This window comes from Lates calcarifer, linkage group LG10 (assembly GCF_001640805.2).
Source record: "Lates calcarifer isolate ASB-BC8 linkage group LG10, TLL_Latcal_v3, whole genome shotgun sequence".
NCBI classification, from domain to species: Eukaryota; Metazoa; Chordata; class Actinopteri; family Centropomidae; genus Lates; species Lates calcarifer.
Window position 1 is genome coordinate 768,572 of NC_066842.1, and position 24,457 is coordinate 793,028.

At 42.3% G+C, this 24,457-nt stretch overlaps 1 protein-coding gene across 1 annotated transcript in view; it reads left to right on the plus strand.

The window, feature by feature from the left end:
• Positions 1 to 24,457, plus strand: part of grm8b (glutamate receptor, metabotropic 8b) — an 84,947-nt gene that overhangs the window by 53,228 nt on the left and 7,262 nt on the right. The window contains exons 7-9 of the mRNA XM_051073093.1: positions 7,921 to 8,121; positions 13,493 to 13,632; positions 14,963 to 15,898. Coding sequence (XP_050929050.1) covers positions 7,921 to 8,121; positions 13,493 to 13,632; positions 14,963 to 15,898 — 1,277 coding nt within the window. The remainder of the gene's footprint in view (positions 1 to 7,920; positions 8,122 to 13,492; positions 13,633 to 14,962; positions 15,899 to 24,457) is intronic.

Here is a 24,457-nt window from a genome sequence, read left to right on the forward strand (position 1 = left end):
CTGTTGGTGTTTTTGAAGCTCGTAAACACACAGTTTGTTCTCTCCATGATTCAGCTTCTTTATCAACCAATTCACAGACTTAATTAGAAGCAGCTGGATAAACCTGACAGCTGCTGTGTGTATTGGTGGAAACTCTGCTCTGTTTTGTTCAGTAGTTTCATGTAGTACAATTAAAGTTTTTGTTTTGTATAGCAGGACTCTTCTGGATCTTATCTTATACATGATGAGAGAAAGTTTTTGACCTTTTATCTGCGGTGTTGGACATCACCAAATCCCTGGCTCCAAAACCTGGTTTGTTCAGGACTGGATTTGATGAGATAAAGACCAGGTTGGACTGTGCCAACAAACACAGTCAAAAATCATCTTGAGTCCTGCATTTACCACAGAACCTGAGAGTTCTGACAGTTGTCCAGGATCTCCTCCATGTTTAGGGCTGACTGTTGTTTCTTTGGGACGCTCCGACACTCGACCTCTCCTCCATTTGTATTCATGAGCTGGAGGTCTGACCGGCGCTGGCTGCCAATTAACACTCAGGATAATCATTTTGGGGCCCGAGCTCTCGACCTCACCACACAAAACATCCGACAGACTCGGCCGGTAATTAATCCAGTATTCATTCAATCACGTCGAGTGTAGCAGTGAATATGAACGAGTGTTTGTAATCAGCGTAAAATACAGGAGATAATCCATCAGTGTCGAGACGTGTCCCCAACAAACACGACTCCCTCATGTTGATTTAACTCAGGATCTGAACCAGCTTCTTCTCCTGTCTCAGTGGTGACGTCCTTTTCATTTGTGGTGCCTTCACTGCCTCAATGAAGCCCTGTCAACACTGGACAAAAACCCACTTAGATTGTGTTTGTCTCTTCAGTGGAAAAGGGTCAAATCCATCTTTGTTCCTGGGTATTTATTTGTATTATCTTTTTCCAGCATGACAACAAAATCAGCAAAACAATGTGTAAATGCTTCCTCACATTTCAGCATTTGACTTCACAATTGTCTGTCTTTCTAGCTTCCTCCATTTTCCATTAATGAAGACAAAGTCAGGTTTTACTGATCACTAACAGAGTCATTAATCAATCGAAGTGAGAGGGACTTTCAGAGCAGGAGGCGCAGTCGCAGTCATTGTGAATATTTCACTTATTTCTGTGTTTGAACAGTTGTTTGAATTTCAAATAAAAACCCACAGAGAGAATATTTGTTTGAGTTAGATGAGGGGATGAGCCCTTGAGGATTATGTGTTGTTGTAAAGAACATCAGGGAATTATGTTTCAGATGATGATGATCAATGTTGTGATTTAATTTAATACCTGAAATACATAACTCGGTGTGCGGGAGAGGAGTGTGATCTGTCAGCCTCTGTTATTCTTGTTGTTTCTACGTTGGGATGAGTAGAAGCTTCCTCCTCCTTCAGGCCTCAGCTCAAAGCAGACGTACAGATGTAAATTCAAAGCTTTGGAACCTGAACTGAATTCTTCTTCTTCCTCCTCTTTCTGCTCACGTCCAGCTCTCGTCCGTTTAGTCTCTCTGTGCTGACTGCAGAGTCCCTGCACCAGCATGTAATCCTGTCTGATTCAGGACGACTCTCTCTGTAGAACAGGGGGGGCACTCGGGTCCAAATCCTTTACAAACATGTCCGACACGCCAAATGGGATTTGTGGAAGGTGTTGGGTAAACGTGGGGGCCAGCTGCAGACAGAAGTGAAGCGGCAGAACGACGGCGTCAGCGCTCTGAGAATAGCTGCCGTGTCCTGGCTGCTGCTCTGATAACACTGAGTCTTTACCTGAGCTCAGTGGACGGCTTTGATCAGGACGCTGCTCTCAGATTATTGTGTCACAGGCTCCAGATTGAGTTTTGGAGCTGCAGCAGAGGCATCACACAAAGAAGGAAACAGCCGAGTCAGCAGGTCAGCATCCACCTCAGTGTGTCAGACCTGCAGGTGTGTGTCAGCGTTGAAGCTGTAAATTAAAACACTTTGCGTCACATTTATTTTCAGTGTGTTACTTTTACACAGGTGGAGCAAATGTTTCATCTGGAAAATCACCTGCAAACATCCATAAAACAAACTGATTTTTTAAATTTGGTTCATTGTATTTTCAGTATAGTGTGTGTGAACTCCAGACTGAGCCAAAGTCTCAGACAGTCACTTGATATTTTCTATACGTCTGCAGCCACAGGATCCGATTGAGATCAGGGGACACAGGGGAAGACCTGCTCATTAATTGTAATTAATTAGGATAATTAAATATCCATGAGACACGGTGGCCTGAGGTCTGAGGGTGACGGTCCATCACCCGCTTCAGAGCCGCCGTCGCCTCCTAACACCTCATTTCCTGCCAGATCAAGTGTGTTGCTTTAAAAACTATCCAATACTGTAATTACGCCCCACCCACCCCCCACCCAACGACCCACGTCCCAAAAATCCCCCCGCTCCCTGAACGCTCAGATGATATTAAATTAGAAAATGTAAATTGTTTTTCTTCCTCACTAACAAATTAAGAAAATTTTAACGACTTCTCCCTCAATTTACACATTAATGTTAAATACTTAACAAATCAGTTAATTATTAATTTAATATTTAGGTTTATGTGTGTGAAAGAGATTCTCATTTAAAAGATAAAAAATAAAGACTCAGCTCGACCTGTAGTTAAATTTGATTAAATGAAATGACCTCAGCAAATTCAGGGGTTCATCCAAAATCTCAGGTTAAATTGTTAAAGTCACTGTCATATATTGAGTTAAATAAGTGATAAAGTGAATGTACTGCTCCTTTCAAGTGCTTTATCAGGGTTAAACCATTTTTAAAGCATAAGCAAAGTCTAAAGAGATAATTAATAATTTTAATTTACAGTTTGAGGAGGTTATTGGGAAAAAACATCTGAAAACAGACGCGTGAAAGTCATCTGAATTAATTACAAGTGAAAAAGTGGCTGTAATGTTTTTAATCCTTTAAATAAAACCTTAAAACTGCAGATAATCCTTTAAGAATACCTCAGTATATTACAGCCTATAATCAGTTATCCACATAATAAACTAATCTACATGTGAATGAATATGTTTTAAATGGCCTTTGATTTACACGTCAGGCTGAAGTAGTAATAAAAACAGGAGGAGGTTTGGAAGATAACTGTAGCACTTAGAGACTTGTAATTTGACATATTTGTTGATTATAAATTGCCATTAATTTTGAGACCTGTGTTTGTGTGATACAGTCTTTAGTTCTGGTTGATGAGCAGCTTCACAGGTGAACAAACTGTAGACACCGCGTCCATCTGGAATCAGATTCAGCATCAGTGACCCCTCCCCCCCCCCCCTGAGTGAGATGAACCTCGTCCCTGATCCGCACCCGCTCGATGGATCCTGTCAGCGTTCATTGATTGATAAATGGTGTGTGCAGCAGCTGCCACCAGGCCTGTTTGGATAATGGAGACGTCTTTGTTGTTGTTTCCTCTTTTTACATTTACAGACTTTCATTTGGCCACTGAGAGATACTGAATATGTTGTAGGATAAATTTAAAACGGTTTGATATTTTAAGTCTCAGGGTAAATATCTGTGAACAGATAAAAGACTGTGTCAGTGCTGTGGTGATGGGACATTAATATTAATAGTGCAGGATGAATAAATTCCCATGAATTCAGTGAGTTAGCTTTGTTTTTTAGTTTATATTTGTTTATATTTGCACTTCCTGTTACTATGATCCAGGTTCTGGAGGTGTAAGGAGCTTCTTTTTTCAGGATTTTAAAATGAGTTTACTTACATTTATTTGTGTCGGCGATAATGATGATCTTCACAAAGTCAACCTGAGTCTGAGAATATGTATCTCTAGAGAAGTGTGATATTTTTTTCCTTTTCTCAGTAATTTAATAGAATCAGTTCCTATAGCAGCTCCAGGCGCCACATGACTCGGTTTGTTTACACCGCCATGTTGGCAGGAAAAGCCTGAGCAAAAATGAATGGCACCAGCATCAATTTCAAGCCATCAGAGTTCACTTCACGCTTTAAAACCCCAGAAATTGAACAATCTGTTCCAAAATGATAGATTATAGATTAGACTTTACCGACCCTTACCTGTGCCCCTGGTGTGCTTTTCACAGAAGTAGAGCTGCTAGAAATAGTAATAAAATCATGTGAAATAAACAAGATATTAAAGTTAGGAAGTGGGGACAAGTTGTTTCTTGGCTGAGCTCCAACACAACAAAATTGTATATTGTAAAAAAAATCAGTATGTTTAAAGATCCAGACACGACTCCTAGGATCACGACCGTCAGGTGTTATAATGGGTGTTTCATGGAGATGTTTTCCCTCAGCTCAGGAACTGAATGTGAAGGGTTGTGGAGGATGAGGAGCTTTTATTCAGGGGAAACCTTGTTTTTCACTCCTCCACCTAGGAGACTCCACAAACACAGTTTCACCAGAGAACATGAATATTTATTTCTGCTGTTGAACAATGTGTTTGCTGACTTAAGAGCCTCATTGTTTTCTCACCTTTTTACAATATCCAAGGAAAGCTGAGAACAGAGGAACAACTAGATTTGCATTTGAACATCCTTTTGTGCTGCAGTTTGTTTGGTTAGGAACATCAGGAGATGAAGAAGTGATGTCGAGAGAGGCCAGGCGTCTTTTTTTTCATCCATTTGAAAGCAGCAAAGATCTCTGAAGGGGAAAAGCTGCCTCTGTATCCGAGTTCGAGCAGCTGTTAAATGTTGAGCAGCACTCAAAATGTTTTTTTCCCCTCTGAGGAGGAGAAAACGACAGTGAGCAGCTTTCATTTTCCTTCCCACTGATGTCATTAATGTGTCGGGCTCAGATGTGGAGCTGTAAAGCAAAGAATTGTGGGTTTTTATGTTTTGTCACTTCAGTCTGACAGGAAACTAGACTGAAGGACTACACTGTCTTTGGACTTGTTTGTCTTGACTCAGACTCTGGGTTGGGATTGGGATTCACCTGTCTTGACTTTGCACTTAGTTAGTCTTGACTTAGTGCTTGTCTTTGGACTTACCTGTCTTACCTCTGCACTAAAGACTTGGCTGTCGTGATTTGTTTGTCTTAAAAAGACTTGTGTTAGGACTTCTTGATCTTGACTTGAGACCCGCCGGTCTGACCTGGGACTTCACGTGGTGCTTGTTGGTCTTGACTTTCAGTTTGCTTTGGGTCTTATTTGCTTATTTATTTTTTGGACTCTTGACTTGTTGATTTTGACCTGGAACTTGAAGTGGGTCTTCATTCTAGACTTGTTGGTCTTGATGTGGAGCTTGAGTCTGGACTTTTCTGTCTTGATGCGTTGGTCTCAACTTAAATTGGTTCTTCATTGCTTCAAAAGACTTTCAAAGACTTGAAACTTGCCTGTGACAACTTTCTGTCATTCAACTCGAAGTTGTGTTTTTTTTAAATAACAAAGAATCTAAATGAAAATCAGATGCTGGCGTCTGAATAATGAACAGTCTGAGTAATAAAACTAAAACACCTGCGGTGCTGGTTGACATTTGAGTGACTGATTCATGTCACTTTTCTTCTTATGTGCTTTCGTTTTATTTTTTCCTATGTAACATAAAGTTTGTTCTCTTCTTATGCAAAGATAAAGATGGGCAGAAAATGAATAATGTTTGATCATAAAGAGCAGTCACCAGTTCCTCCATAGATGCAGGATGAATTCATGAATGTTTGAGCGGCTCTGAGACGTGTCTGTCATGTTTTTATGACTCTCCGTCAGAACCAGAGGAAACATCATTATTAATCCTCTGCTGATGAATCTGACACAGACTGATGTCGCAGATAAACAACAGAGCCAATAAAAAGACTCTATTAATGTAAATATATTCAGGCGTTTGAGACACCACAGTGAGGGAGGTTTCCCCGAACTCATCCCATCACCACTAACCTCTGTAATTAGTTTGCTGTTTATCTAATTTCCAAATCTAATTGAAACAGAAGGATGCCAGCGAGAGGGAGAAACAGAAACACGTCCGTCCTGTCGAGAAGAAATTAAATTTGCCCCGCAAGTGATGTGTAATTGAAATGCCAGCAGCTGTGATGAAGCTGTGTGTGGGGCGAGCTGCCTCACCTCAGTCAGTGTTCGAATCCCATCATCATCATCAGGCATCAAGGCTCGTTAGCAAACAGAGTGGCGTTGTGGCCGGTCGGCACCTGGCCAAACACGCCGCTCGTTTCGTCTCTAAACTCATTTCCATTCATGAAGTTGCTGGTTGGAAAATTCATGAGGTCTTTGTTTCAGTTAATAACATCTTTAGAGCGAGAGGCTGTTAAATCACTGGGATTTTGTGCAAATGAAGCAGCGCTTTCTGAAAAGAGAATGTTGTTTTCTTTATCGTCCTGACAGAATGTGAAACATCTGAACAGCTGCAGACCCGATAAAAATGATATTGAATATTCATGGTCCTCAGAGGATGAACGCCTCTGATTAGGGCTGTGCAACACAACAGAAATCTCATATGCCGATAATGAAATATATCGTCCATGATACAGAGGTAAAATGGGTGTAAATGATTGACAGGGACAAAAGTCTTTGGAATCGGTGCAGGATTGAATAAGAACAGTGCACTCATCCACATCAACACGTAAACTCTAATTTTACATTACTGTGAAATAAACGATATGAAACAAGATGTTTGATGTTGATTATAAAGACCCTGTGACTTCTGTTCTAGCACCACCCTCAGAAGAAAATGACGGAGCTGGAAATCTGTGTTATTGATGTTATTGATGTGTTTGTGTCCACCTGATCCTCCTCCTCCTCCTCTCTGGCTCTGGCTCTTCAGCTGCTAAATGCTCCATTATCTTCACCAGCTGCTGTTGGTTTCCTCCACTTCTTAACCCTCATCCAGCACAGAGAAGCTTCCTCTTCGTCAATGACAACGACTCTGTGCTCCTTGTAAATTCAAAACGCTGCTTTCAGGCACCATTTGAATTCCCTGGATCAAACATATGTATTCTTTAAATATTGAGGAGACACTCATCATCTGCAGCTCGGTCGTACATCTCCTCCCTGCCTCGGCTGTTTGACGTCCTCGGCTGTTCGAGGCTCATTCATTACTGCCGGGGTGTAATCAGTCTTTACTGTCGGAGCAAATGTCTCCTCCCGGACAGAAGCCCCGCCACCCGCCCACTATTAAAATTAAATTGGATTTCATTTCTAAGCTCCTATTAATTCAGGAGTCTTGTTGTTGATGGAGGGTCCATTCCAGCAGTTAGTTTCCTCCTCTCTTCCTCCTCTCCCTTTGCTTTTCGGCCGGCGGCGTGATCGCAGCGCGGCTCTAATAACGGTAATTATTCAGTGAAAATCTTTGGAAGGACTTAACAGAGTTTTCAAATAAAGGATGACGATATCCTCTCCGCTCTGTTATTTAACCACAGCTAATGAGACGGAGCCAAATGTACTTTTTTTATGCTAATGGATCAGTTATAGGAAATGTGTCTCATTTCAAATTCCCATAATCCTTTGTGAGGCTCTCTGCCTGGCGGCAAGGACAAACTCCAGAAAGCTCAGAAGGAAAAGGAAACACATGAAGGTTTCTGAGTGTTTCGTGTTTCAGTTTTCCATTAATGAGTCTGTCGATCACTTTAATCTCAACACAGATATCTGAAGCTCTCTGTATGGAAGCTCAGGCAAACAAAACAAACAAACAAAATAAAAGTCAGATTTTGTAACTGTGAATGCACATCTCAGAATAATAGATATAACAGATAATAGCATCTGTCGCGGTGGTTTCATAAGCTGCACACTGAACCAAGAGGACACCGTAAAAAGGCAAAGCTGATGTCTGCAAACATTTTCGTAGATAAGCCACAGACTTTCTGAGATAATGTTTGATGGACAGATGAAACCAAAGTCGAGTTCTGCAGCTCATCAGTTTGTTCATCAGGAAAGAACCGACCTACAGTAAAACATGTCTCTGTTCCAGGGTTGGAGAAAGTCGGCCGGGACTCCATCTACGAGCAGGAGGGGAAGGTGCAGTTCGTGATGGACGCCGTCTACGCCATGGCCCATGCTCTGCACCACATGCACCGTGAGCTCTGCGCTGGATACCCAGGGCTGTGTCCACGCATGGCCAACATCGACGGCAAAGAGCTGCTGGCCCACATCCGGGCCGTCAACTTCAACGGTAAGAGCTGCTGCTGGGAGACCGTCACCGTCCTTATCAGTGTTTTTCAACTCAATAACATTTCTTTTGTTTGGTCAGTGTTGTTCTCAGTTCTCCCATTTGAAGTTTTGAATCTCATTAAACCAGACTGTGATGCTGCTTCGTCCGACCAGGACACGAACGTTTTATTTGTTTAATTCCTCGACTGAGTGAAATGAATGTTTTCACATCACAGATGCTGTTGGATTGTGGAGCTTGAACAGTTTTTGACACTGAGAACAAAACCTGAATTGAAAAAGAAAAAACACTGCATTGAATATCTGCATTGGAAACAGTTGTACTGGCACTGAAACAAGTTTCACTGATGCAAAAAAAACACAGGCATAAAAAATGACGGGTTTAATCTTATAATCTTATTCTATTTATTTATTTTTGGATCATGATGTGTTTTTTAATGTTGATCTGCAGTGACATCAGAACAGCAGTTAAATGATCTTTTAGCATCTTTCATTTCATTGAGGAGCAGTTCTTTCCCAAATGGAAAAAATCATTCCATAATTTGTTTCATCTAAATCTTTTTGAATCTTTTTCCAGCTGTAAGTCTGTGGAGATGGAGATTTGACAAATATTTCCTCCTGAAATTTCACCATGTGTTCATGCACCTCTGCTTCTTCAAGCTGAGATTACAAACCAGAGATCACCAGCATTTTAAGTCACCAGGAACAAGGAAGTGATTGGCTGGAGTCTTGAAGTTTCTCTTATATGAACAGTGAGATGATGAAGTGTGAGGAAGAAAAGAGGAGGATGATGTGACAGAAGATGAGATGATTCAGGTTCTGTCACTGCAGCTGTTTTCCATCCATCTCATCAACACCCAACAGGACGACTCATCCCTCCCTCATTAACCCTTCCTTCCTTCCTTCATCTCCTCCTCCTCCTCCACCTTGTGAAGGTCGGAGTTGACCTCCCGGTGGGTGGAGGCCTTTGTCAGCAGGAAGAGTTAACGCTGACGCCGTCGTCGGGGGAAATCCTCCGCTCATAATTAAATGCCAAATATGGCCGTGGAGTTTTATCTCCTGCAGTTTCCAGATTCATTATTCTGTGCTTGGTGAGAGCTGCTGCAGCCTGATGGTCCGTCTGCTTTCACACGACTTTAATAATCACAACTCTTCACCTCAGTCACAGCTCAGGAATATTAAATCTCATAGCTTATATACACTGAGATGTTTCTCTGAGTTTGGAGCGAGTGAAGGACTATAGGTTGGCAGGTGATGGATGTTTTTAAAGGATAGATCCCAACCTTATCCAACATCTGTGGGATGATCCAGAACAAAACAGATCCCAATCTGATCCAGGATCTGGTTTTAGAACAGTGGAAAACTGTTCTAACAGAAAGTAAAGAGCAATTTAAAAAGTTAGTTCTGGTTAGATCCCAGCAGACTGTTGGTTTCCTTTGACTGGGGATTATTACCGTTCATTTTCATTATTTATTTCTCCTGCAGTCATTTGTTCTGAATTATTCACTGAGTTTAACTTCATTAGGAGATTAATAGGGGAGTTGGGATTATATTCTGTGATTGTGCTGCGTATTTTAATCGGTCCCTGTGAAGATTAACAAACACATTCACCTTGAAAAAGAAAAGAAAAGTCACATTCAGCTTCAGCCTTCAGCAGGAGTGAAGAAACTGGAACCTGTGTTTTTTATTTTCCACTGACTGGTGAAAAGAAGTCGGCCTTGGTGATAAATGCCGGCGCTGAGAGGTGAGAGAGGGAGAACAGGTTTTATCACGGCTTCTGTGAAGTCAATGGACGGCCTTGATTCGACCAGAGAGAGAGAGAGTTCAGCTCTGACAGGACGACACAAACAGGAGGGAAGAAAACTATATAACTCATAGATTAGATTAATCTTACATGTACCTGCATTAACAAATATCTCAGCCGCAGGAAACAGAGGATAATGAGAGACCTTTATCCACAGTTAAACCTGCAGTATAGAGCGTTTGAAATACTACACATTGCATTGAAACTTTTCCCGCTTCAGACTTAAACATTTCAGTATACTGAGAGTCAAATACTTCAAATTTGTACTTCACTACTTTGTGTACAGTTACTTTTCACCACTGTGAAACACAGGTCGTCCATTATCAGTTCCATATTTTATCAGTTCCCTGGTTCCTCCTCAGAGAACCGAACTACATCTGGTTTTACTTTGACGTCTGTCCGACTCGGAGCTGATCTCAATGTGATTTTAATGAGCTGATCTTCAGCCTCAGAGAACATCTCCTCAGAGAAGATCCACGAGCATCAGCGATGAGTCCTGGCTCAGCAGCATGTGGCTCATGTGTGATTTGTGCCTGATTTAGCATTTTAAGGCAAACACACACAGACACACACTCGTGTCACGCTGTGTTTGGGCTTTCCTGTGTGAATCTGTGAACAGCATGCTCAGTTGAATCTTCACATACATCAAACGTTGACATAAATCAAACTTGAGCTGCTTCCCTGTATTTCATGCTTCACTTCTCTGAGCGTGGGGCAGCGGGGTTACCCATAATTCCATGTATGAAATGCGGTGAATCCAGGAGGAAGCGACCCTCTCTCCGAGGCCGCGGCCAGGGGGCTAATCGCCAACTCAGCCGTGTGCTCCTCTGCTCGTGTGCTTATTTTTAGAGGAGGCTAATCGAGACGCTTGTGCTAATGTTAGCGCTCACTGTGCTAAAGCCATCTGCGTGAGGCCTTTCTAGTAACGTCCTGTTTGAACACCATCAGCAGAGCGAGGGGAGGGAGGGAGGAGAAGGGGGCAGGACATCAGCGAGGTTCCCTCCTGATTCATTTGGACAGCAGATGCTTACTAAGAGGCGATAAAAGCTCGTTGTTGCCATTTTGGAGGGAGATGCAGCCCTGACCCTGTGGAGCTGCAGGAGGAGAAACCCTTTACAGTCAGATCAGTGGTGGGGGAGGAGGAGGGAGGAGGGGGGAGGAGGGGGGAGATACTGTAGGTGAGTGAAGTGATGAATATGTGAAAAGCTCATCTCCCACTGTGGCTTCACTTCAAATATGCAGCTTTATAGAGACAACCAGAGAGAGCGAGCTGCTGTTAAAGGAGCAGTCCAACACTCTGGGGATATGGATCAGAGGTCGACGCCACAACCTCTACACCACCAGACCCTTAAAGCTGACGAGTTGACATCTAGTTTGTTTAGACGTAGACAGTTTTTGGAGCAGTTTTGTGTTGAAACTTTTTTTATTCTAAATGATGTGTCTTTCAAACACATAATGACGTATTGGTGAATGAAGATGGGATGAGGTAGAGATTGGGATTTCATCCATGTACAGCTGTTTTGTTTCATTAATAGCACTTTTTAACCATGGATAAGTGTAAGACAGAGAAAAGAGCAGAGCGAACATGAACATGTATGTTCAGAGACATTATCACACAGATGAATGGATGAGCTCGGACCGCCCGATTCTCAGGATCAGGACCAAACAGCAGTGACTGTTTTAAAAACACAACAGGATTTTCAGTCACCACCGTTTCTGTTTTGTTCTGTTTTGTTTCCTGTGTCTCTGTCGTTCATTCAAACCCCAGCACTGTGTTATTGAATACAGTCGTGAATTTATGGGATTTTTTGCATTGTAAACAACTCTTACAACTCAGTGCATCTCATCTGTAGGTTCAGGTTCCTTCAGTGTCGATGGTTCAGGAGCTGGATCCTCCTCAGAGGTCTCCTCCTCTCCAAACAAACAGCTACAACACTAAATGAAACGGTTTCAGGTTAAAAACTGATGTTTCTCTGTGTGTGAAATGAGGTGGAGAGCAGCTGTTTGTTCAGCTTGTTTCTCTGATTCCTGAAGATCCAGACGTCTGACGACTAAAATCCTTCATCTGGTTTAAGATCAGAGTTGGAACAGTAGAAAAAGTGATGGTGACTTGAAAGACAGAGAAAGTAGTCGGCTGTGTCCCAAAACTCTATAGATTACAGAATATTCTAACATTTGTAGTTTTGTACCTATAATCAAAGTTTTTTCAACTTGTACATTTCAGCTTTTAAGGTCTCTGCTGCAAATATTTACATTAGTTCAAGGACCAAATGTGACTCACACAGCACAGGTTGGTTTAAATAAAGTTTATATACAACCATGTCTCTTAGGAACTGCATTCATTTTATTTACATAAACTGTGTATATCTAAACGGCGGTGTGGTCAGAGACTCTACTGTAACGTCTGTGTTTTATTCTACTGATTGTTGGTGGGTCGTCTGATTGTGTTTAATGACAAAGCAGCAGCGTGTGTCGCCACAGAATCGTCATGATTACCATGTTTAGAAATAATGTGGAACAAAGACATTAATTCTGTGTCAACACAGATTCTCTCAAGTGAAGTGAAGTGGGGGATGGAGAGGACGAGGTGGTGGTGGTGGTTGGGGGGGGCATCCAGAGGCGAACTGCAGTGATTCATCTCCACGCTGATGTGATTTGTGATGCTTTTATTCATGTCGAAGAAAGAAATCGGGGCAGGACAGAATCAAACCGGCGCCCACTCACTTCATTATACATCTGTTTTCATTTCTGTGTTGTTGTTCTGCTCTTTAGCGCCAATCTGCTGCTCTTCCTCTCGGCGTCAGCTCTGAACTAATCAACTTCAAAGTTCAAGACAGCCGTCCCCGATGTTAAATTTGCCCTGTGGCGAGGAACACGGCTCTACTGTACGATCATACTACGATACAGTGAATACAGGAGAGCAGAGACTGAACGTGCAAACAAAACATCAAGTTTAGGAGGATTAGCCGAGCCTCCGAGTGTTCTTTCTTTCCTGGTCTGAATGAGGAAGCAGATTATTAAGTTATTAAACCTGTAAATATGATCATTTTACTCAGTCTTTGTGGCAGCTTCTGGTCTCATGGCTCAGGAGAAACGGGAACATTTTGATTCTGTCTGAATTCACCAGTTGAAAATGTTTTCGCCTGATGCTTTAAGATGTTTTTTAGGCCGATCGGTGTCAGACAGACGTGTGATTTTAACTCAGCAGGAGGGATTTGCTCAGCACCTGGTGGGGAAGCTGCGATAAGATGAGTCAGACTCAGAGGAAAAACCTGCGTCACATCAACAGAAACCACAGAGGAAAATAGCAGAATCCTGCTTTTAAATAAATAACAGACAGACTGAGTGCAGCAGGTGAAGGTCCTGGAGGCTGTTTGTTTGCAAACATTAGAGGGAAAATATGAATAATTAACTTCCCATCCAGGTAAGAATGAATAACCACCACTGGACTTTCTCCCTCTAGTGTTTCCAAGGTCCCAGAGGAAAAGTCCAGGACTGGATTTCTGACTGTGACTCTGTACATCCAGGTTCCCTCTCTGAACTCAGTCTATTCTTTACTCTGTTTTTACAGGAAGTGCAGGGACTCCGGTCATCTTCAACGAGAACGGCGATGCTCCTGGACGCTACGACATCTTCCAGTATCAGATCAACAACAGGTCGACAGCAGAGTACAAGGTCATCGGACACTGGACCAATCAGCTGCATCTAAACGTGAGGACTGCTAACCTCAATGATAGATAAAGATAATTCATTGACTTAATAAACCTAAAGGAGCAGGTTATAAAACTTAACACAGCGCTTTGACAAAAGGTCCATTTACTTGCTTGTTGGGGACATTTCATCAACATTTGGCTCTGATCAGACAGGTGCATCCACACTGGTGTGAAAGGAGGAAAAATCATGGGGAATATAGGAGCTAACATGAGCTAACATTAGCTTAACGCAAACCATTAACTGTTTATGCTACCAGTTAAATATTAGCACAGGTTCTATTAATAAAAACAGTGTACCTGATGTTTCAGGTACCGCTCTAATCTGTCTCCAAACAGCATCAGCCACCATAGTTTCTCTTCTCAATGCAGAGATGAATAAGTCCTAAAACCAGGAAGTCAGTTAGCATGTTAGCATGTTAGCACTTCCTGTTCCCTCGTCCCAGAGTCAGTGTGTTTCTGGTTAAATGTCTGAAATAAGGTCTGTGGTTTTAACACAAGCTCAAGACATTTTCAGGTTTTATTCTCCGACATAAAATGGGTCAGTAAATCCCCCACTCCTGATGTTTGAAGCTTTTACGTGTCTTAAAAAAGGCGGTTGCTAACGAGTGTCTAAATGAGACTACAGAGGTTGTCGGGGACGTCTATTGTGAAATTGTGAAATTGTTTTGTCTAACTGTTGTTTCTCTTAGAAACAACAGTTAGACAAAACAATTTCACCTTTTCAGAAAGTTTGGGAAAAGGTATCCAGTGCACCCTGACTGAATAATGTTCCACAAAGAATAAAAATAATTTCTTCATGTGTAGTTCTATCTGAAGCTCTGCAGCAGTGATTTACTCTGCACCAAACAGAAACACACCAGCAGGAATTCATTTACATTTTTTTATCTTGCCAATAAACCACAATTTTTCTCGCTCTTGAGAAGAGCAGGAGTGGAAATAAATGATATACAACAGATATTTTTTAAACTGGTGGAGAGGACCAGAGCCACAGTGCAGTTCATTCATCAACTCTGTGATTCTACCATTGCTTTTCTCAAGACTTAGAGAAGTGGAAAAAGTTTCTATTTGTTTCTGAGTGGGCGTCCATTGTTGTCTCCACTCCACCTGGGAGTTCATCCTGTCCACTGACCAAACAAACAAAAACCAGCCTCCTCCATGTTTTACGGGAGGTTTGACTTCGGTCTCATGGGCAGATTAGTTTCAGCTGGAAGTTAACAGAGCCTGAAGCATCAGTGCTGTTGCTATGGTAACCTGAGATCTGAATATGATCATCAGGATGTTGGTTTAGTTCGAAAATGAACGTTAACCTTCCTCCTCTGTCCCCTCAGATGGACACCCTGCAGTGGACCACCGGCGACTCGTCCCTGCCGGCCTCGGTCTGCAGCCTGCCCTGCCGGACCGGCGAGAGGAAGAAGGTGGTGAAGGGCGTCCCGTGCTGCTGGCACTGCGAGCGCTGCGAGGGTTACCACTTCCAGGCCAGCGAGTTCACCTGCGAGCTCTGCCCCTACGAGAAGAGACCCGACCGGAACCGCACCGGCTGCCAGCCCATCCCTATCATCAAGCTGGAGTGGCACTCGCCCTGGGCGCTGGTGCCCGTCTTCATCTCCGTCCTGGGCATCATCGCCACCACCTTTGTCATCGTCACCTTCGTCCGCTACAACGACACCCCCATCGTGCGGGCCTCTGGGCGGGAGATGAGCTACGTGCTCCTGACAGGTATCTTCCTATGCTACATTATCACCTTCCCCATGATCGCTGCGCCCGACATCGTCGTCTGCTCCTTCCGCCGCATCTTCCTGGGCCTCGGCATGTGCTTTAGCTACGCCGCGCTGCTCACCAAAACCAACCGCATCCACCGCATCTTCGAGCAGGGCAAGAAGGCTGTGACGGCGCCACGCTTCATCTCACCTGCCTCCCAGCTGGTTATCACCTTCTCGCTCATCTCAGTCCAGCTGCTGGGCGTCCTGGTGTGGTTCGCCGCCGACCCACCGCACACCTTCGTGGATTATGGAGAGCAGCGCACACAGGATCCCGAGAACGCACGTGGCGTGCTGAAGTGTGACATCTCTGACCTGTCGCTCATCTGCTCGCTGGGATACAGCATCCTCTTGATGGTCACATGCACTGTTTACGCCATCAAGACGCGTAGCGTGCCAGAGACCTTCAATGAGGCCAAACCCATTGGATTTACTATGTACACGACCTGCATCATCTGGCTCGCGTTCATCCCCATCTTCTTTGGCACGGCTCAGTCGGCGGAGCGGGTAAGTGATAAATAATGTACTGTCATGTTTTATGTAATGTTGAAGCCTCCAGCAGAGTTTATAAATGGAAACACACACACACAGTCAGCAGCGATCTACATTTACACACACACGCAGGTCTGTTGTATGTTTCTGTGTGACACTGATGACTCCGTGTTGAAATCCTACAGTTTGTGATAATGAAGCTTCTGGTTCTCAGAGAATTTATTTCTCTTTTATATTCTTCCTTTTCTGTATGGGTGGTATACTTGTGAAAACTTTGCATCTTATTTTATCCTGATGGAGGGATTACAGTTACTAATCCCAGTCATTTTGTGAGCTGGAGGTTTGGGTGGTGGCGAATATTAACTGATCATGTTTATTTCAAGCAGGGCACTTTGATAATGGTGGAAACTTTACCTCAAAAATTCATCGTTATCTTTTAAACTACTGATCCTTGACTTTAAGACAGAATTAGACAGATAAACTGACTGTTGCTAGCAGATATCAGTTTTAGCTAGCTATTTAACATTAGCTCTGTAAGTTGATTGAAAATTAAATGAGAATCCTGTTAAACTTGCTGCCTATGACCGTACCTGATGGCATGCTAACAGGCTGAAGCTAAAGCTAGCAGGTTCCAGGCTAAAAGTCTGCATCACCACAGTTGACAATTAAGCAGGGTAGAGCTAATTAGCTCCAGGATAGCAGCCTACAGAATGGTGCAAAAAATATAAAATAAGTTGATGCTAACCACAGAAAAACATACTAGCACAGATTTATCATTTATTATTCATGATTTCAAATAGTATGTTTAACTTCAGAGTACAGTTAGCTTACATAGTTAGCTTACTAACATTGGCCTTTAGAGCAGACACTGCTTTAAGCATTCCTTATTTTTTGTTGTTGTGATATTGTATGAGAAATGCAATAAAAATTTACACAACCATCCAAATTCTTTGGATACCGAACATCTCCAGTAAATAATTATTATTTAAAGTTAAATGATGATGAGGCACCTGGAGTCCTGCAGGAGCTAACAGTTAGCTTAGCCACTAATGGTCACTTAATGCCTCCTAAACTGAAGGCTGAGTGCTGTGTAAAGTTTAAACATCAGTCTGATTTTCTGTCTCTATTTGTGCTGAAGACTGATGTTAAGATTGTTCATTTTCATACGCAGGACTGTCTTAACAAGTTTGGAAACACTCTGTTCTGACTGACTAATTGATGACTGATTAGTTTCTGATCACCACAGGCTCAGCCCAGCCTGTGCTGCAGCCTCTCGACACAAAACTAATTAGAGCTGAATTAAATTTAGCACATTCAGACAAATGTTTTTGGGTTGAGTTTGCTGTTAGCAAGCTGCCAGATGGAGGATTTTGCTCATTATCGTGTCTGTGGGGAGATCTGGAGGACAGGTGGAGTGATTCACTGAGATTTCTTCTAAATATAGTTTATCAGTCTCTTTCTACTGCTACTGTTCAGATACTAAGGATGTTGTATCTGAGTTGTGTTTCTTTGATAGAGACAGATTAAGTGAAGAGCACTGTACATGGCCAATGGTAACCCTGCTTTGGACATGACATCTGATTTTCAAGATTGTGTGAAGTGATTGTCAGTCTTTGGTCGATCAGTCATTCACTTTGGTCCAGTCTGAAATATCTCAACAACTACTGGATGGACAGACATTCACGTAGCCCAGAGGATGAAGTCTGCTTACTTTGCTGAAATATTTTGCTTTTAGTGAAATATCTCAACAACTCTAAGAAGGATTGCCATGAATTGTAGATATTCAAACTTTAAATTTCTTGTTCATACAGTCTTTCAGAGTTGTAATTGACGATTTATTCTTGACCCTGGAGAACATTCTTTGACAAAACAGTCTCAATTCATTCACTTTGAGTCCACTTTGGTGTTAAACTTGATGTGCTGATGAAGACTGTGTTGGTGTGTTTATGCAAAAGGCGAGGCAAGCTTTGGTGCAGGTTGGATCATTGGACCTTATTCATGCCAGACTGTCAGTGTATCATCTACAGTCGTGTGCAAAGGGTTTAGACACTAAAAGTAAACCGAGGATGTTTTCAAAAGTAGGGCCTTGAACAGTGTTTATCTGTTACCTTCATCCAAAGTTCAGCAAAAAGAGGAAATCAAATCTCATCTCATCATTTTATGTCGGAGAATAAAACCTGAAAATGTCTTGAGCTTGTGTTAAAACCACAGACCTTATTTCAGACATTTAACCAGAAACACACTGACTCTGGGACGAGGGAACAGGAAGTGCTTCATCCCCACTTTCTTTGCTGTGACCCCCCCTTTACCTTTAAACAAGCTATTTGCTTTTCACTTTGGGCAAATCAATGTCTATAGAGCTCTATATAAACTCGTAAGTGAACCTTTGAGTTTAGGTTAAGAACAGCTGAAGAGCTGAAATGTTCTGGTTTCTTTGGATCCTCTGATCTAATAAGGACCAGAAAATGGCCGACAGTAGTTTCAGTTTTACCTCAGGTTATTTTTAACCCAGAGAAATGACCGACGCAGCAGATTCACAGTGACCGTTCAGACACACTCAGATGGAGATTATATCACCGTCCCTCCAAACAGACGGAGGTGTCACATCAAACAGCCAGCAGCTTATTCTGCAACAAATCTCAGGTTTTTACTGGGAAACTGCAGCCAAAGGAAACAGGAAACATTTTAACAAGCTGTTGGTTTTAAAGCCTCAGGGCATCCACATCCACAACTGTGACGAGCAACACAACAAACACCTCAGGCCTCATTATTCTCTGAGCATTGCTGTGTCTTCCGTTCCTGGTTGATGTTGAAGATGCAAAATAAAGTGGCATGTTAAATCAGACCAAGTGAATCAATAAAATCAGTCAGACCTGAGAGGAGTTAAACTGTCAGTGGAAACAGAATTAATGAAAGAAGCTTGAGTTTAAATATTGGTGAAGTGCAGAACAGGAGGTGACGTTATAAAACCTTATTGAAATAAAGGTCTGACTGAGTTTGTAGATTTTAAAATCTCTTTACATGTCAATAAAGGAGGTGAAGTTTTACCTGAGGAGCTGAAAGACAAAGTGTCAGAGGATTAAAGAGTAGGTTAAAGGTCAAGCACTGAAATAAGATGAAATTTCAGTTTACGGCTGTTTTCACACCAGGAAGTCTGAACCAAGCTTCATGTTTCTGTTCCATTTGATCTGGTTGTTTTGGTTTCATGTTGTATTTTTGCAAGAGCTTTACCTGACACCTGAGCCACGTCCTGTTGTCATCACTTACCTGTCTGATGTTGGCATGTTGTCAGTTCTTCAACATTTTTATGCATTTGTTTTTTCACATTGACTTTCATTGATTTCATTGTTGGACCAAGTTACAGTTAAATATTTGTCTCTGTAATTGGTCAGAAAGTCTGAACTGTCCAAAAAAGTGTTTTCATGCAAACCAACATGCTTCAGTTCCATCCAGACAGAGACCACCTCTTTTGGTCCTTTAGTCCAAGCCTTGGTCTGAGGTACATTTCAAACCTGATATTTTGGTTTGGCCCAAACAAGGCAGGGTGTAAAAGCAGCGTGAGTGTACCTATTAACTGATGCTGAAGCAAACGTCCACATGGATGTTAGAGAAAAGAAGAAAGTGGCTCTGACTCAGTTTGTTTACAAGAAATCAGAGATAAGAAAAGACTGAAAATTCTCAGTGGAGATGTTCTTAAAGCTAAATGTCAACAGTCAGGAAGTCAACAGTGTTAAGGGCAGTAAATATGCAGCAGGTCAGAGGTCTGCCTGCTCATTTAGTGAGGGATCAGTGCTGTTCATAGACCTTTTCAGTCTAACTCCCACTCTTAAAGACGTCTCAGCCAGGTTGGTTCAGTCGAACGTCGACAAATAAAATCCGCAGCCAGAACAAGCAGACTGAAGAGGAGAAATGATCCAAACAGAAAACAAGGCTGTCACTTATTTGTTGTTAACACGTGTTTTTCTTCATCCAAACACACATCACATGTTAATACCAGGAGGAGTCGGGTTCTCAGTTCTCCTCCAAAAGGTGTTTCTGTTATTTTGTCCACACTGCGGTGCTGACAGTCTGCCAACACTCAGCTCAGGAGAAACTCATGCAAACTACCTCCAAACTTTTTAGAGTCTGTGTTGATTTATTCAGAATCATTTTTACTTTCCTCTCAGCATCCAGAACTCTGCGTCTCTCTGCCAGACTCTGCCACAGATTTATGGGACTTTTTTTCATCTATCAACAGAAAAGTTTAACTCCATAATGCTGTATATCCACTTTGGAGGGAAATAATTTCCCAGAGTTTCATCATCAGCGTTTCTCTGACTCGCTGCAGGTGGAGGTGGAAATAAAATCATCTTGTATCATTTTGTCAACACAGACTCAGGTTCCTGCTCTAACTCTGACTGTGACGAGAGGAGAAACCAATTAGAGACTAAACTTAAAAGAAGAATGAATTAAGTGGGATTAAAGTGTAGAGACTGGTCACATCAAGCTAAAGAAGAAAGGAAGAAAACCCATCTCAGCCTTTCACTGGTTGGGATTGTTATTGGTATTAAAGAGATTATTGATTGACATGGACACAGTCATTTACTTTGGTTTGTCCTCTGTTTACAGAATCAATTAGCCAGTGATGAGTTCAGGGGTCGGACGTTAACGAGACGTATGAGAGGTTCAACACTTTGGACTCCTCCTGGGTTTTTCATGTACTTTCAGACTAGTGGAAAGAAAACATCTGAAATACACATTCAGTCATTTATTTTAGTAACCCTCTGTTGATATCAGTTACAGTTCAAATCTTTAAAGCCTGTTTTCTCAAAATGAGTTTTTCTCAGAAACTGAGTCAGAAATCTTCAGCAGCTCGTACATTCACCAAACTTCTTGTTGATATTCTTAAGGTTTGTACGGAGAGGTTAGTTCACATCATTCACAGCCTCGTTTATAGAACATTTTATTACCAGAAAGGTGGTGAAAATGATTTATGGCTGTTGACAGTATTTTTGTGCAGTAATAAAAAGAAATGATCCAAAACTGCCTCTGGAAAAACTTTTGACTCTAACATCTCAACAGCTGGTTTCATCCATCGTTCAGATTTCTCCTCTGGCACATTTTGAATTAGATTAAGCATCACTGGCAAATTTTAAAGAGAGACTGTAATAGAGTCAGTTTATTAGGTACACCCTGCAGTGACCCCTCCCTTCATGTATGTTATAATGTGTAGAGCTTACAGTGGTATTTTGTGGTCGTTTTGGAGGCTGTAGTCTGTGGTGTTTCTATTATTTTGTCCACCCCATATACATCAGTGAGGGTGGAGCGCCACAGGTTTTTACCTACCTCCTCTAACTGTGCACTCCACCCGTCCTCTAACAGGGGAGGAGGCAGTAATATGTGAGCAGCTGTCACAGCCACTAATGGGACTGACTGACTGAAGGTCCACATTAAAACACCTTGTTAAACTGAGCAGGTATCGATCTCTGCACGTCTTCATCTGTACCTGAGCTGCAGCTGAAGATGACGATGAAGGCAGAGTGTTTCTGTCACATCCTGTTCGCTATAATTAACTCGACATGCACTCGTCTGTCAGAATCTTCTATTTAACAAGCTAATGTCTGTTTTTTGAGAAGTATTGGTCTCGAGTTACTTCTGCAAATCAGCCGTCCTTCAGAGTTGCAAAGGGGCGGAAGTTATTCTAGGGAATTTTGGAAATATTCCAACAGAAACATATGGGAAAAAGGGAAATATGTCAGTTTTCCAAAAGTCAAGATAGAACGAACTTTGAAGACACCGTCCAGACCACAAACAGAGAAAAACCTGCACCTGCAGTAATTAATGAAGAAACCTGATGTGAAAAGGACCCAGGGATAATTAGACTGGATCCAGAATCTGCTGGACCTGAACTAATCGGCTGATCTTTTAGGTCAGGCTGTGAATCTGGAGCAGGATTCTGGCTCTCTGACATTTACAGTAGCAGCAGTCGACTGTGTGCCGCTTACAGCTGAGGCCAAGAGAGAGAGGGAAGCCAAAGAATGAATAATAAGCACATCAGAGAGGCTGGGCCCTGAACGCAGCGCCGGCTGCCCGAGGAGGCGTTCACATTCAGAGGCAGGTAGACGTCGAGGAGTCGGGGCCACTGGGAGAGAGTCACGCTGCCTCCATACATAATGAACCAGGCTTTGATATTCAGCCGAAGGATCCCGGAGAAGATTAACATGCAGCCTCCACCCACAGCAGCTCCTCCCGGGAATCCATCTGACCTCAGCCGACAAGCTACTTTATCATATTAATACACTAATGTGATATTATTAGTGTTATTATCAGCGTCCACACTCCGATTTATCAGGGAGGAAACTCACACAGAAAGAGCAGTTACAGCTACAGTTTCCCCCTGCTCCCACTGTTTGTGCTAAGCTAGGCCACAGGGCTGGAGCGCACTGAGATGTTGTTGTTTATTCAGTTGATGAACAACATAAAAACCTGCTGCTGATGCTTTTTTCACTGCCTCCAATTTATTCTGCTTCTATTAAAAAAAGAGAAACCTGTGTGTGTGTGTGTGTGTGTGTGTGTGTGTGTGAGCAGTGATCAGCTTTGCTCGGCTGCTTATCTTCTGTGGAGAGAAAGTCAATACTGACCACAGTGTTATTGCCCGCCATCCATAGCTGTCGTTTAAGCAGCGTTTTTTATTTGGTGTGAGGGGAAAGGTCACCTCAGTTTACAGCAGAGACACAGAGAGACGAGCAGGAATGAGATGAATCCTAATGTCAAAAAAACACACTGTCATTCTGTTAAAAGATGAATTACATTAACTCTGGTATTTTTGAATCCGCATCAGAAACATCTCTATATATCAGCACCAGACTCCATTGACAAAAACAGGGATTTAACCCGGAGGATCTTATTCTTTAATAAAACAGCAGATACAGTGCTCAGATTTCTTGCAACAGCTGTCATTTCTTTTTTCTAAAGAACTTGAAGAACCCACTTTAACTTCACTCTAACAAATAAGAGACGAGTGACATTAAAACTGCAGGAACATCCAGATTCTTTGCCTTATAATTGGATCTGTCTGTACCGGAGGTTTCACTGCAGCACAGTTTGTGCCGATGCAAAAAATATATTAAAAAACCATGAAAGTTATTTCTGCTGGAGGTAAAGTGAAGATGTGAAACTCGATCGCAGCTGCAGACAAGTTCAGCAGATGGAGAACCTGTGGGCCACAGCACCAAACATTTGTGAATCTCCACAAACATCAGAGCCATAATCAGTTTAAATCAGCAGATTAATAACCTCTAAACGGATGAGAATGAGCTCGTTATACTGAATATTCCTGTGTTTTATGATCCTATCTGCTTCACCCACCTGCTCTCTCTCCTGCTGCTGATATTCACATGAAACATTTGCTGCTCCAGTTTCACTCGGGGCCTCAGCTGCTCTCAGATCAGACTCTCACAGTCCAGAGCTTTAAACCGGTTCTGCTTTGATCAGACAGGAAGGTGGCATCTGGGTCAAAGAGGCAGAGCTGAACAGTCACAGGATTCAGCCTCCATTAACCTCCTGAACCTCCCTGTCCACCTCAGACTTCCCCGTTAAGAAGATTTAAAGTTGGATGATTCTTACGCTGCATGAAACTGCAAAAAATAACCCACAATCCACCTCTCTGTCGTCCACGTGAGACCTGAGATCCTTTTAGTTTACCCAGAAACATCTCTGTATATCTCTACCAGACTCCATTGACAAAAACAGGGATTTTACTGAGCAGAACTGGAATACCACTGCCTCCATCTGTCAGTGTGTCTGTGTTACTGTGTGGTACCTTTACTTCAGTAAAGTATCTGATTACTTCTTCCTCCACTGAAAGTCACACAGTAACACAGACACACTAACAGATGGAGGCAGTGGTATTCCAGCAGCTCCTGTGTTCTGCTCTGTTAAATTCCTGTTTTTGTCAATGAAGTCTGGTAGTGATGTGACGTTTCTGGTTATAAAAATTTTTGTCCCTATAAATCATTTACATCCAAAAACACAAGAAAATGTCTGGAAATACTGGAGTGGTCCTTTAGACTAAAGGAAACAGGGATGTTTGTGCCAAATTTCATGACAATCCTTCTGATAGTTTTTCACCCAAAACCTCAAATGTGAACGTCATGGTGATGCAAGAAGAAAAGTCAGGATCACTGCAGTGCAGGTTCACACTCTGCTCAGTTTAGTATACTGAAGAAGATACCTGATATCAAAGGATTCAGAGAGCTGGGTCACTGACTGATATTCACTGTGAATACCTGGCCTCTGTCCTCCAACACATTTAAAGGGGAAAGTTTTGAAAGGCTTAACTTCATTGAAATATCCTCTGACGCAGCAGTGACAGCCAGGTGAGAGCCAGTCACGATCCACCAGGCAAAGGAACTTTAAACAAAATGGAGGACGAGCTGATCATCGTAATCTCTAGATTAGCCAGCCAACTTAATGTTAGCACCTTATTGCTGTGAGTACACATCTTCGCGTTTCAGTTGTCAGTCCTTTTTTGTGCTGCACAAAAATGGCGAAAATAGCTAAATATGACCATCTATTTTCACTTTAGCTGAGTGA